The following is a 14,152-nucleotide window of genomic DNA, read 5'->3' as shown; positions in this document are numbered from 1 at the left end:
TACCCCACCCTCAAGGCTACCACTGGCAAGGCGATGGGAGTGAGGGAGGAAGGTATGGTTAGGATGGTATTAGACTGCAGTTCTGAGAAGTGACTGCTGCTCCCTGGCCATGACTGAGCAGGGTTCCTCAGAGGACAGGGGAAACTGGCCTCAGTGTGGGCAGCGTGAGGGCAGTTTGACGGGAGCACCCCCACACCCCTACACCCTCACACCCTCACACCCTCACACCCTCATACCCTCACACCCTCACACCCTCACACCTGCATTCTTGTCCCTTCTCTCTCCCGAGTCGGGCTGTGGCCCTTGGCCCTGGCTGCACGTTAGAGTCACCTGGAGAGATTAAAATCACAAGTGCTCAGAGATCAGATTCACTGATCTCCAGAGGAGCTTTTTTGTTAAGCTCCCAAGTGGTTTCTCGGAACAGCCGGGGCTGAGGAGGTCACTGGCGTCAATGTTTCTCCCTCTTGGGTGCAGGCGAAAGTTACCCTGGACCTCAGGAGGGCCCGAGGCCTTCTGCCTCTTAGATTACAAAATCCTAATCCTAGGTGTTTACCTACCAGCTCCCAGGCCCCTCCCTTGCCCTCCCCTCCCCCTCAGCTCATTATTCTCTCCTTCTTTTACAGCTGGGAAACAGCTTGAGGAATTAGGGCGCTTTCCCAGGGTGTAAGGTCACACCTGGCCCAGAAACCAGGGTTCTTGCCTCATCGGAGCCCTTCCCATCGGCCTTGGGGATGACTGCCAAGGCCATGGTTTCTTTGTTCTAAAGGTTCTAAAGAAATGGCTTCTCCTCGCCCGCCCCTCATACTGCCCCATGCATCTTCTCGGACTCACCCTGTCCATCAGAGGAAGGGATTTAGAACTTGGAATCAGAGACCTGGATTTGAATCCAGTTCTGCCAGGGGTGTTCTTGGATTCTTCATGGAGAAGATGTGGGAATTAATTGAACAGAGAACATTCTTTGGAACTTTAAGATGCTTTGCAAATGTTCCTTCTTGGAGCAATGGTCTCGTCAGCATCTGTCTTGACCCAGGGTTTTGCTCTGAAGGTGGGAGATCAGACTAGATCAGACTTTGGAAAAGGTGAGGCTGGCTGCCTTCTTTTCTCCCCAGGAGCTGTTGGGCCTTCCAGGGACCCTCCAGCAACCTCCTTCCCCTTAGGCCTCAGACAACGGGTGGGTAATTCTTCCTGCAGTGGGTCAGGAAGGATAAAGACTGGAGTAATCTCTGCACGATCACTCCAGCCCCTCCATTCTGCCCTCTTGGGGGCTGGGAGCCTTGTTCCTTCTGCAGGTCTCCCAGGTTGTGCTGTCCTCGCCCCTTGGCCTGTGTGCGGGGAGCCCTCCCATGTGTATATCCTCCCCAGCTGCTCCTGGTGGCTTGGCCCTTTGGGTCCTCCTGGGCACTGGGGATGCCCCGGGGACCCCAGCCAACAGGGAGATAGTTAAGGGGGAGGCAGCTTGTGTGACACCCAGAGTTGGTGGTTTTGCTTGGAGCTCTTTCTGCCTCCCATGGTCAAGGGAGGGAAGGGGAGGCCTTGGTTGGAGAGGTGGCTCACCAAGTCCCAGCCACGCAGCGATGGTGCCACGGTGCCTCTCAGTTACCTGCTCCTTCCTGCCTCCTTCCTGGACCTCCTGTCCCAGGGACCTGTCCAAGAGATATTTGTTCCTGGGCAGGCTTCCTCTGAGGGCGGGGGTGGGCATGTCCTGCCGGGCGGGACTCCAACCGAGCAGGTCCTTCCCTCAGGCCAGTCTTGGGAGAGGGGGAACCCCAGCTCCCTCAGGGCTGTGGGACCCACATGGCTGGAAAGGTGAGAGGTGCAGCTGCACAGATGGGGAGGAATGATGTCCCAGAGGTGGGCTTCCATCAGGCGGCCTCCCCTGGCTCCACTCCTGCAAGTGTCCTCCGCTCTGACCTGACCTGTCCCTGCAGGAGCTGTCCGGGCGGAGGCAGTTCCTGAGGGAGCACGCGGCCCCCTTCTCCGCCTTCCTCACCGACAGCTTTGGCCGCCACCACAGCTACCTGCGGATCTCCCTCACCGAGAAGTGCAACCTCCGATGTGAGTCTCCTTCCCGGGCCCTCTCTGCGCTCCCGTCCCTCTGCCGAAATCTCCCCATGCCAGGGCTCCTTGTCGGTGTCCCCAGTTCCTCTCTCTGACTTCCCCACCGCCCGCTGCCTTGCTCGCCAGGTGGGGTTCAGGACAGTATTGGGGTCCAGGCTGAGTTTTATGATCCTGGAAGCTGGATTTTACCTGGGATTAGATTCGAGTAGAGAATTGCTGTTGTGTTTGGGATTGAGATTGGATCTGCATCTCTCACTCCTCAGGGTTCTTTCTTCCTCCCCCCTGTTGCCCTGCAGTGCCCAGCGTTCAGGACGTGCCAGGGTGCCCCACTAGACACCAAAAACGTGAGGCCCACAGCAGGGCCCATGGCCAACACTTGAGCTGTGGAGACACTCCAGTGTCTAGAGAAGTTCATTAACTTGCCCAAGGTCATCTGGGTCAAGATGATGCAGAGTCCTTGTTTCATAATCCCACGTGGACTGCCCTGGGGGTGTATCCGCTGCTTGACTTCTCGTTTGTTTGCCCTCCCTCTCTCCCTTCCTCCCTCCTTCCTCTCCTCTCCTCCCTCCCTCCCTTCCTCTGTAGTTCACAGTAAGAAATGTGTTCACTTCATGGCCCAGGAAATAGGTGTGTGCATATGTAAATGTTGAACCAAACATTTCTATTCAGTCTTAAAAGACCAATTCTGGAGCCTTCATGACCTTTCACGGATATGGTCCCAATCCTTGATAGCACTGAACCACCCAAACTGATGGTGGGGATGGCGCCCTCACCCGCCAGGGGTCACCTCCTTTACCCCATTCTGCTACCTGGCCCTGATATAGTACCTGAGTTTTCCAACCCATCAGACAGCGCTGACAGTAATCTGGAGTAGATAGGCTGGTGGTAGCCACAGAGAACAGCGGCTTTGCCAGGCCAGAGGGTACTTCCCAGCCTTTTCACCCCATGACGCACACACGGAAGGGTAGCTATTTGCCCAAACCAGATAAATGAGAGAGGGTGAACAATGCCAGAAGGAATGGATCCCGGCCCTGGCCCTGGCCCTCCGGGCAGGCCATGCCCAGCACTGAGGAGTCAGCATTTTGGCGTCCCCCTACCTCAACCAGGCTCGCTCTCTACCTGGCTTATCTTTAACCTGCACCCTCAGCCCCCCCTCCCCCCACCCCCCCCGTGGGGAGGGAGTGTTACCATTTCACAGATGAGAAGGGTGAGGCCCAGAGAGAATCTGGCCTAGGGTCTGTACCACCTCAGATTGACGAGACTTCTCAGTGTCTGGGTGGGGTCAGGAGGAAGTCCTGGCCTGGTGAGGGTGGGCACATCATGGGCCTGGCTGCTGTCATCATTCCCCACGCTCCTTCCCTGCAGGCCAGTACTGCATGCCTGAGGAGGGGGTCCCACTGACGCCCAAGGCTGACCTGCTGACCACAGAGGAGATCCTGACCCTTGCTCGGCTCTTCGTGAAAGAAGGCGTGGACAAGATCCGGCTGACGGGTGGAGAGCCGCTCATCCGGCCCGACGTGGTGGATATCGTGGGTGAGTCTGGCGGAAGCTGTCCCCACTTCTCCCAGCTCCTGCCTCGTCCAGCTGGACTCCGATATTAGTACTAATATTGGCTGCATTCATTCATTTAGAGCAGTGATGGCGAACCTATGACATGCGTGTCAGAGGTGACATGCGAACTCATTTTTTTGGTTGATTTTTCTTTGTTAAATGGCATTTAAATATATCAAATAAATATCAAAAATATACATCTTTGTTTTACTATGGTTGCAAAGATCAAAAAATTTCTATATGTGACACGGCACCAGAGTTAAGTTAGGGTTTTTCAAAATGCTGACACGCTGAGCTCAAAAGGTTCACCATCACTGATTTAGAGCTTTATGCTCACCAGGTCCTTCCACCCTCTGAGATGGGTACCATTGTTATTCCGTTTCATTCAGAAATGAGGCTCAGAGAAGTTCATTAACTTGCCCAAGGTCACAAAGCTAGTAAGTGCCAGAGGCTTGCTGTCACATTGAGACTAAAGTCCTCGCCGGGGCCTGGGCCCACATGACCTGCCTCCCCGCCTCCCTGCCTCCCCTCCTCTCCTCCAGGCACGGTGCCAGGTCTTAGCACTTGCTGCTCCCTCTCCCAGAGAGGAGCCCTCTCTGGGAGCGGAGGGCTCACTGCCTGCTTCAGTCAGGTCCCTGCTCAGATGTCGTCACCTTGCGGAGCCCTCCTTGACCACTCTAAGTACATCTCCATACAGACCCTGAAACATAATTAAAAATGAAAAAAATAAAGTACATTTCCACATAGACACGCCAGCTACTCTCTGTCCCTGGAGTTGTCACGCTACAGCCCACAGGCTTAATCTGGCCACCACCGTTTTGTGTGGCCTGCAAGCAAAGAATTTTTTTTTTATGTTTCTGTGGATTGGAAAAGAAAATCAAAAGAATAACATTTTGTGACATGTGAGAATTAAATGAATCCTAAATTCACTGTCCATTAATGAAGTTTTGTTGGAACATAGCCACGCCTCTCAGTTACATATTTCCCAGGCTGCTTTTGCAGAGTTGAGTAGTTGCAAGGGAGACCATGTGGCCGGCAAAGCCATAGATATTTACTGTCTGGTCTTTTGCAGAAAAAGTGTGGCAGCGCCTACTTCACCCTGTCCTACCTTATTTTTCCCCACGGGATTTGTCTCATTTTGACTTTATGTTATTTGGTTGTATGTGGTTTTTTGCTTTGCATTGTCTGTCCCCTCCGCCAACTAGCATGAGAGCTCTGAGTGGGCCCTGGGGCTCTGTGGGGGGCCATGTGGCTCTCAGGGGGCTTTGTGGCTCAGTGGGGGACTGTGGGGCTTTGCTGGGACCGTGGGGCTCTGTGGGGGGCCGTGGGGCTCTCAGGGGGCTGTGTGGCTCTGTGGGGCTCTGAGGGGGGCTGCTGGGGCTGTGGGGCTCTGTGGGGGGCTCAGGGAGCCTTGGGCTCTGTGGGGGCCGTGGGGCTCTGTGGGGAGCCGTGTGGCTCTCAGGGGGCTGTGGGGCTCTGGGGGGCCGTGGGGCCCAGGGAGGGCTGTGGAGCTCTGGTGGGGGTCATGGCGCTCTGGGGGGCCATGGGGCTTTCAGGGACCCATGGGGCTCTGGGGGGCCGTAGGGCTCTGTGGGGGCCGTGGGGCTCTGTGGGAGCTGTGGCAGGGTTTGTTCCAGCTGTGCTCCCAGCACCTGGGACCCTGCCAACACAGGTGGTGCTCACTAAGATTTGTCCGATGAAAGGAGAGTGGTTGAAAGTGCAATCTCTGAGGCAGGACATGCCCATGTGTGAGTCCCAGCTGTGCCTCTGACTGACAGCATACCGTTGGGCAACTTTCACAATCGGGACGGAGACGGTACCTGCCTTACGGGGAGGAATGAGGAGGGAGTGCTCTGGAAGGGTGGCCCTGCACCGCTTCTACGCCCCAGGGTCGGGCAGAGAGACCTTTGCTCACGTGGTTGTAGATGATGAAATCAGGAAAATAAGGTTGTGTGTTCTTGATAGTTGAGCCCTCCACCCCCTCACCGCCAGCCCCACCCCAGCTGTTCCAGGTAGGACCTCCCAACCCTCGGCTCTCTGCCTCGTTTGCTGGCTCAGCGAGTGTTCTCTGGAGTGTGTTGTCCTGTCTGGGCCTGTGCTGGGCACAGTGAGCCCCTGACACTGCCGTAGGCAGAAGCAGCCCCTGGAGCCTGCCATCTGACAGGGCTCAGGACCCCCACAGCCCTCTCCTTTCCTTCCCCAGGGCCAGCTTCCTCCACCCACCACTGGTCACTTGACCTGGGATCCTGCCATTATTTCTGGGCTGGACACCCTGTCCCAGGGAAGCTGACCAGTCTTTCTGGTTGCTCCTCGGAGCTTCAGAGAAAGCTGGGTTCCTGGAAAAGGCTGAACCTGCTGAACTTGGCTGGCTGTCAGGCACAGCCCCCTGGTTCAGGCCACTTCGTGTTCCTTCTGGCTTGGGTTCAACCTTAAGTCCCTGTGTTTCCTGTACATTGTTGTGATGCCGTTGTAATAACCTGGTTATTATTTAACAGGGAAGGAGGAAAGGGCAGACCCAATAGTATAGGCATGCCATTTATACAGCTTTGCCAAAAAGTTGCATCTAATATTCTCCAAGTCTCTTCCCAGATGATTGATGGGGGAAGGGACGAGATAAAAGGACATGTAGATGCATGCCCAGTAAGGTCTGAGTGACATGGGAGGATGCCTACCTGTCAAACCTGGAAGCTAAATGAGTCAGGGGCTGGAGTAGGCGTGGCCACTACCAGTGCAGGAAACCTGAATATTTAAATTTCCAAACAAAGGAAGTTCTAGCTGTCTTTCTCTTTCACCTGTGACTCCTGTTGCAGGGGGCTGTTCTCCCCTGCGCCCGCACAGCCATGTGGGACTCTCACAATGGACTAATGGATTTTAATTAGCTTGGATGCTGAACTACACCTGGCTGCACCATGAAGCAGACACTCTGGGCACTGGTCTTGCTTTTGACACTGCTGGAACCCCAGCTGCAATTTTTCCAGGACTGGCTAAGGGGCAGGGAACTTTGGAACCCGAGCAATGTGACTTCATGCAAATAAAGCCTTTTTCCACATCCCATTATCCCGTGGGGGCTTCTGAGAGCTCTTATTTCAGCAGTACCCCGAGCACCTCCACCTCGCTCCCACGAGTGACAGGGAAGTTTGATTCCCTGGTAACAGTTATACAGCCACTAGAGGCTCAGTGCATGAATTTGTGCACCAGTGGGGTCCCTCGGCCTGGCCTGTGGGATCGGGCCGAAACCAGCTCTTTGACATCCCCCAAGGGGTCCCGGATTGCGAGAGGGTGCAGACCAGGCTGAGGGACCCCACCAGTGCACGATTGGGGCCGGGGAGGGACACAGGAGGTTGGCCAGCCAGGGAGGGACCACAGGAGGGCTCCAGGGTGTGTCCATCCTGATCTGCCGGACGTCAGCAGCAAACTAACCTATTGGTCGGAGCGTCTGCTCCCTGGTGGTCAGTGCACATCATAGTGAGCAGTTGAGTGGCCTTAGCATATCATTAGCATATTATGCTTTGATTGGTTGATGGATGACCAGATGACCAGACACTTAGCACATTAGGCTTTTATTATATAGGATAACCACTATCCATGGCCATAACGCTTTTCATCTAGTAGGTCTGAACCTCTATATCTATTAAACAGTAACCCAATTCTTGCTCCCCACACACACCTTGGCCCTGGCACTTTCTGTCTTTATGATTTTTAGCTACTTTAAGAACCTCGTATAAGTGAATCATACAGTATTTGTCTTTTGTGACTGGCTTTTTTCACTTAGTATAATGTTTGCAAAATTCATCCATGTTATAGCATATTGCAGAATTTTCTTTCTTTTAAGGCTGAATAATATTCCATTGTATACATATATCATATTTTGATAATCCATTCATTGGTCAAGTTGGGTTGCGTCCATGTTTTAGCTGTTGTGAATAATGCTACTATGAACGGGTATAGAAATGTTGGTGGCGGGGGTAACAGCACCAGGTGTTAGACTGGTGGGGTCAGACGGGACCTGGGTCAGCAACATCAATACTTGAGTTCTGGCTGGGAAAGAATTCAGAGCCAAGACTCAAACTATGAGAGAACATTTACTTAGAAAAATCACAGAGGTGGAAGTAGTGAGTGATAGAAGAAATGGGTTTAGGAAACATGTTACAGAGGCAAAAAGAGGGCTCTTGGAGCTTAAAAGTGAGGAAGGTAAAGGGGACATGCCAGGGGGAATGGAAGGGAGAGGAGGAAGGGAAAGGCAGGGGTGTGCTCCAGGGAAGGAGAGCACTCTAAGTCCTGAGTTTTAACGGTTTTAAGGGTGTAGATTTTAGGGGAGGTCCCAGGGGAACATCTCAGTAGAATACTCAGCAGATTTCCAGTTGTGCCCTTTCAGGGATGTGGTCTCCACTGATTGGTGCCAAGGTAGGGGGCCATTATTCAATGCAGCTAGTCCTGAGGTCAGCCTTGGTGTTGCTTGACTGGTTTTGCTGCTTTTCTGAGCCTGGAGCTGAAATACAACTGAGGCCAGGATGTTATCTCTAGAGAATAAAGGTCAGGGGATCTAAATAGATTGACCAGCGATATGCTAGGGGAGGAAGGGTCACGCTGGACTTGTCTCCCTGGTGACCTTCTGTACCTGTCCCATAGTCCTTGTTCTTACTCTGCTCATCTCTGTATAGCTGCCTACCACAGAAGTATCTCTCTGAGATCCTGCTTTCTAAGAGACAGTGGAAGTGGAATTTGCTGGGTCATATGTAGTCCTATTTTTAAACATTTTAAAGAACCCTCCATACTGTTTTCCACATTGGCTGTGCCATTTTAAATTCCCACCAACAGTGACAAAGTTCCAATATCTGCACATTCTTGCCAGCATTTTTTATTATTTTTTTGATAGTAGCCATCATAATGGGTATGAGGTGGTATCTCATTGTAGTTTTGATTTCCGTTTCCCTGATGGTTAGTTGAGCATCTTTTCATGTGCTTATTGGCCATTCATATATCTGCTTTGGAAAAAAATCATTTCAATTTTTTTGCCCTTTTTCGAGTTGGGCGTTCAGTTGTTGTTATTGAGTTTTAGGGTTCTCTATTATCCTGGATCTTAACCCCTAATCAGATATATAATTTGAAAATATTTTCTCTCATTCTGTGGATTGCTTTTTATTCTGTAGTCAGTATCTTTCTGTGCCCAAATTTTTAAGTTTTCATGAAGTCCATTTTTCTTTGGTTGTCTGTGCCTTTGGAGTCATATCCAAGAAATCGTTGCCAAATCCAATGTTGTGAAGCTTTTGTCCTGTAATTTCTTCCAATAATTTTGTTGTGTTAGGACTTACATTTAGGTCCTTGATCCACTTTGAATTAATTTTTGTATATGGTGTTAGGTAAGGATCCAACTCCATTCTTTTGCATGTGGATATCCAGTTTTCTCAGCATCGTTGGTTGAAAAAAACCCAAAACTGTTTTTTCTCCTATTGTATGGTCTTGGCAGCCTCCATAAATAGCATTTGACTATAAATGAGAGGGTGTATTCTAGGCTCTCTATTCTATTCTATTGGTCTGTATGTCTGTCTTTATGCCAGTACCACACTGTTTTGATTACTGTAGCTTTGTAATGTGTTTTGAAATCAGGAAGTGTATATCCTCCAGTTTTGTTCTCTTTCAAGATTGTTTTGGCTATACAGGGCCTCTTGAGATTCCATATGAATTTTAGAATTTTTTTTTTTTTTTTAGTTCTACAAAAAGGTCCTTGGGAATTTGATAGGGATTGCATTAATTCTGTTGATTGCTTTGGGTAATATTGACACTTAACAATAAATCTTACAACCCATGAACATGGGATGTGTTTCCATTTATTTATGTTTTCTTTAATTTTCTTCATCAATGTTTTGTAGTTTTCATTGTTAAAGTCTTTCACTTTGGTTAATCCTAGGCATTTTATTATTTTTATGCTATTATAAATGGATTGTTTTTGTAATTTTCTTTTCAGAATGTTCATTGTGTATCTGTTGAGATTTTAATTGCATAAAATATGTACATCAAATTGGGGAGAATTAATATCATTTTTATTCATAGACTCACCATCCCAGGTTGCTGAACCCAAGAAACTACATCACCCAGGGTCCCTTGTCTGTTGGGATCCTGATGGGTTGAGCCCGCCAGTGAGGTCAGGTTATTTTTACTGCTCCCTGCTCTATTTCTACACTGGGTTCTGACAGTAGCTGTATTCCCTCTGAGACTAGAACTCCCACAGGGCAGCCTCTCTCCATGGTGACTTAATTGGACTCCTAGCTTAACTTTCTCTTTATATCTGTCCTTTGGCCTTACATATAATAATGGGTCCCCAATGTTGCTAGTCTGAGTGCTGTACTATTCATTGTTGAGGCCCCTAATTCCTCCCATATCTTTGTAAGTAGTTCTTTCAATACAGTCTCTTCATTTTAACTATCTGGGATGAATTCTGTTTTATGCTAGGATCCTAACAGACACAGTGTCATATTTTTTAAGTTACATTTTCTCATTTCATTGTTGATATATCCTGTAACTCTACTGTCAATGTTATAACATGTCTCTTTCGATTCTTTGGAGTTTTCTGTGCTAGCAACCATATCATCTGCAACTAAAGACAATTTACTTTTTCTATAGATATGCCTTTAATTTCCCTTTCTTGTCCTATTGCAATATCTAGGTTCTTAAGTACACTACTGAATGGTAGTGGAAATAGGAGACTGCTTTTAAGGTTTCCTCACGGAATCTGGCCACTTTTACTTATTTTTTGTTATTATAATTCAGCTACTTTATTTCTGTTTTTAAAATTTATCTTTATTGTGAAAGTATTACAGATGCCCCCCTTCTTTTTCCCCATTGATTCCTTCCAGCCTGCACCCGTCCCCTACCCCAGGTCTTCACCATAATAATTAACAAATGACAAGTGCTGGCGAGGATGTGGAGAAAAGGGATTCCTAGTACACTGCTGATGGGAATGTGGATTGGTGTAGCCACTATGGAAACCTGTATGGCTTTTCCTCAAAAAATTAAATGTGGAACTGCCATTTGACCCATTGATCCTACTTCTAGGAATATATCCTACCAACCCTGAAACAGTAATCAGAAATAATATATGCACCCCTATGTTCATAGCAGCACAATTTCTAAGATCTGGAAACAGCCCAAGTGCCCATCAGTAGATGAGTGGATAAAAAAGCTGTGGTACATTTACACCACAGAATACTACGGAGTAGTAGAAAATAAGGATCTCTTACCCTTTGAGACAGAATGGAGGGACCTGGAGAGTATTATGCTAAGTGAAATAAGCCAGTCAGAGAAAGACAAGTATCACATGATCTCACTCATATGTGGACTCTAATGAACAAAATAAACTGATGAACAAAATAGATCCAGAGACATAGAAGCATGGAACAGATTGAGGAATCTCAGAGGGAAGGGGGTGGGTGGGAAGAGATTAACCAAAGAATGTATATGCATATATGCATAGCCGTTGGATGCAGGGAGATTTTAAACTGCTGCTGCAATTTCTTGAGTAGTTACTACATTATTCAAATTCTCTACTTCTTTTGGAGTCAGTTTTGGTAGATACTTTTTGTGTGCAATAAATCAGTACCTATTATTTATTTTTTAAAAGCAAATCAGTGAAGAAAAGATCAGAAACATTTGATTCACTTATGTATTTGTGAATGGAAAAAATTTATAATGCAAATTCTGTCATTAAAAAACTTAGGTACAAATTATAACATTATAGATAACCTCTTTTTTGTTTGTTTTGTTTCACATGGAAACCTTAAAGACTCAATTCATTTCAAGAGATCTAAGTATGAGTACTCCAAGAAAATATTACACAAATTGGAGGCATTTTGGATTTTTTAAAGTATATTTCAATACTTAAATTTGTGTGCATGCTTTAAACAACTAGTTATATTTCAAAAATGGGAGAACCTAAACATAGTGTATGATCAGCACCAGCATTTAAGTTTCTGACATTAATATTAGTCCGTCACAGCACTAGTAACCGTGCTGTACCGAAACATGATACAGTTGAATCATTAAATATCATACCCCGCACCCCCAGAGTTAATACTGTGAAATTAAGTATTTAAGCATAATCAGTTATGGGCAGCCTCTTTTATAAATTGCTGTTTAGCAATACACAAACTGTCTCAAAGATGAATGCTTACAGGTAGGCATTCAGTTATACCAATAAAATAGCACGTACTGAAAATATGGGCACATTTTAAGACAATTTTGTTAACCATTAATAGTCCCACAGTAAGAACCCACTTTAAAAGCAAAAGAAAATTTAATCATCCAGTGGATGATTGATTCAACATAGTTCCCAGGGAACAGACCAGTCACTCGATTGCAGACTCCTTCATACCAGCCGTCATCATTCTTCTTTATTGCATAAATGTTGCACCCTCCATAAATGATCACTCATCGTCCTTGTCTTTCATATCACATATTGCCACAACTTTCTCAGTATAATGATTGGATGGTTATACTGAACTACTGTGGCCTCCTCATCTTCATGACCCACTGGGGGTGGAGGCGGCGGTGGTGGAATGTCATCTGGTGGAGGGGGTGGTGGTGGAGTTGGACTATCAGCAACAGGTCCAGTGGCGGGTGGCGAAGATGTAGGCATGGCAGAGGGAATGCCAGTACTGCTGCTGCCACTGCTTTCTCAGCCTCCACGTCCCCCACCACTTCCACTGTGTGTCCTCAGTCTCTGGCTTAAGGAAGCTGTCCTGCCTGAGCCGCGCTGACCTCCACGCCTAGCAGGACTTGCCATGTAGTCATTCATTAGGAACTGCTGGGGGTTTAACAGGTTCCAGGGTTTCATAAGGAGTGTTCCTTCCCGCATTCCCTGGCCTGAATGGGAGGACTTGTCTCAGCCGTGCACCAGTTCTTGCAGGCTGACTATGTCCATGCTTGACACCGTGGCCCTCATCGTCCAGAACTGTATAGTCCATAGGTTTCTGAATATACCTGACAAGGTGTTTCATATTTGCAGGTGCTATTATTTGTGAGTTCTGTTTTGTTTTGTTTTGTTAATCCTCACTGGAGGATATTTTTTTCCATTGAGTTTTAGAGAGGGTGGAAGGGAAGGGGGTTATGGGGCGGGGGGAGAGAAGAGAAGAGGAGAGGGGAGGGGTGGGGAGGGGAGAGAAACATCAATGACATAGAGACACATCGATTGGTTGCCTCCCGCATGCACCTGACGGGGGCTGGAGATTGAAACTGCAACCCAGGTGCATGCCCTTGACCGGGATGGAACCCATGACCCTCCAGTGTACAGGCCGACGCTCTAACCACTGGGAACACTGGCCTGGACAATTTTGTGAGTTCTTATTTGCTGTCAAAATACCAGTCTCTCTTCAAGCCCCTTTTTCTTTATGAATGTCCACCGTCCGTGAGATATGATTGATGGAAGACTTGTTTTCCGAGGCTGAGAGCCTTGGATGTCCAGCAGTTAGAGCACATCGTTGGCCAAAGCATTTATTCGATAAGCAACACTAGCTAGGGGTTGGGTTGTGTAGGCTTTGCTCTCTTTAAAGCTTTTCTCCTGTCTGTAGCCTGTATGTAGCTGTTTTCACAGTAGTCTGCCACCCGGATCAGGTTCTGGTACCTCTCTATCAGCGCCCTCTTGCCAGATGGCATCTCCTCCTCTGGTAACATCTGCAGCTCTGCCATTCCTCCCACTCCGCATTGCTTCCTCTGATGTTAAAGAGACAGGCAGCAAGGTCTCGGAGGTTCCCAGCACCTCACAGCCCAGATACAAACTGCCTACCACCCTCCTGTCTGCCAGATTAAAAAAAAAAATTTTTTTAATTGATTTCAGAGGGAAAGGGAGAGGGGGAGAGAGATAGACACATCAATGATGAGAGAGAATCATCCATTGGTTGCCTCCTGCATGCCCCCTATTGAGGATGGAGCCTACAACCTGGGCACGTGCCCTGGCCAGGAATCGAACCATGACCTCTTGGTTCATAGACTGACACTCAACCACTGAGCCACATCAGTTGGGTTAAATTTTTATTTTAGACATTTGTTATTTCTTATTTCAAATTTATTGGTATGAAATTATTGGTAATATTTTCTTGTCTTTTTAGTCTCAGTTTTACTAGCAATTTTGTAACTTTTTTTCTTAATGTAGTTTTTTTGTACTTTAGCTCTTCTTTTTTCTTAAATCTTTTTTTTTTTTTCCCCCTGAGTAAATTTTATTTTATTTTATTTTATTTTTATTTTTTAATAATAATTTTTATTTCTTAAAGTATTACAAATAGTATTACATATGTCTCCTTTTTTCCCCCCCTTGACATTCCCCCGACCCCTACCCCCCACCCTCCCCCGCCACGTGTCTTGTGTCCATTGGTTAATCTTATATGCATGCATATAAGTCCTTCAGTTGGTCTCTTAATCCCCCCCCCACACCCTCCCCAGGCTTCCCACTGTAGTTTAACATTCTGTTCAAAGTTGCGCTGCTTCTGTATCTACCCCAGTTCATCAGTCCATACTGGTCCCCTTTATTTGGCCCAACCTCACTGGAGTAGTC

At 47.8% G+C, this 14,152-nt stretch overlaps 1 protein-coding gene across 1 annotated transcript in view; it reads left to right on the top strand.

The window, feature by feature from the left end:
• Nucleotides 1–14,152, top strand: part of MOCS1 (molybdenum cofactor synthesis 1) — a 32,412-nt gene that overhangs the window by 5,752 nt on the left and 12,508 nt on the right. The window contains 3 exon segments of the mRNA XM_014445603.2: nt 1,929–2,055; nt 3,424–3,595; nt 13,045–13,060. Of these exon segments, the coding sequence (XP_014301089.1) occupies nt 1,929–2,055; nt 3,424–3,595; nt 13,045–13,060 (315 nt within the window).

The sequence above is a fragment of the Myotis lucifugus genome, unplaced genomic scaffold, assembly GCF_000147115.1.
Source record: "Myotis lucifugus unplaced genomic scaffold, Myoluc2.0 scaffold_466, whole genome shotgun sequence".
Classification (NCBI taxonomy): Eukaryota; Metazoa; Chordata; class Mammalia; order Chiroptera; family Vespertilionidae; genus Myotis; species Myotis lucifugus.
This window is presented reverse-complemented; position numbering and strand designations above follow the sequence as displayed.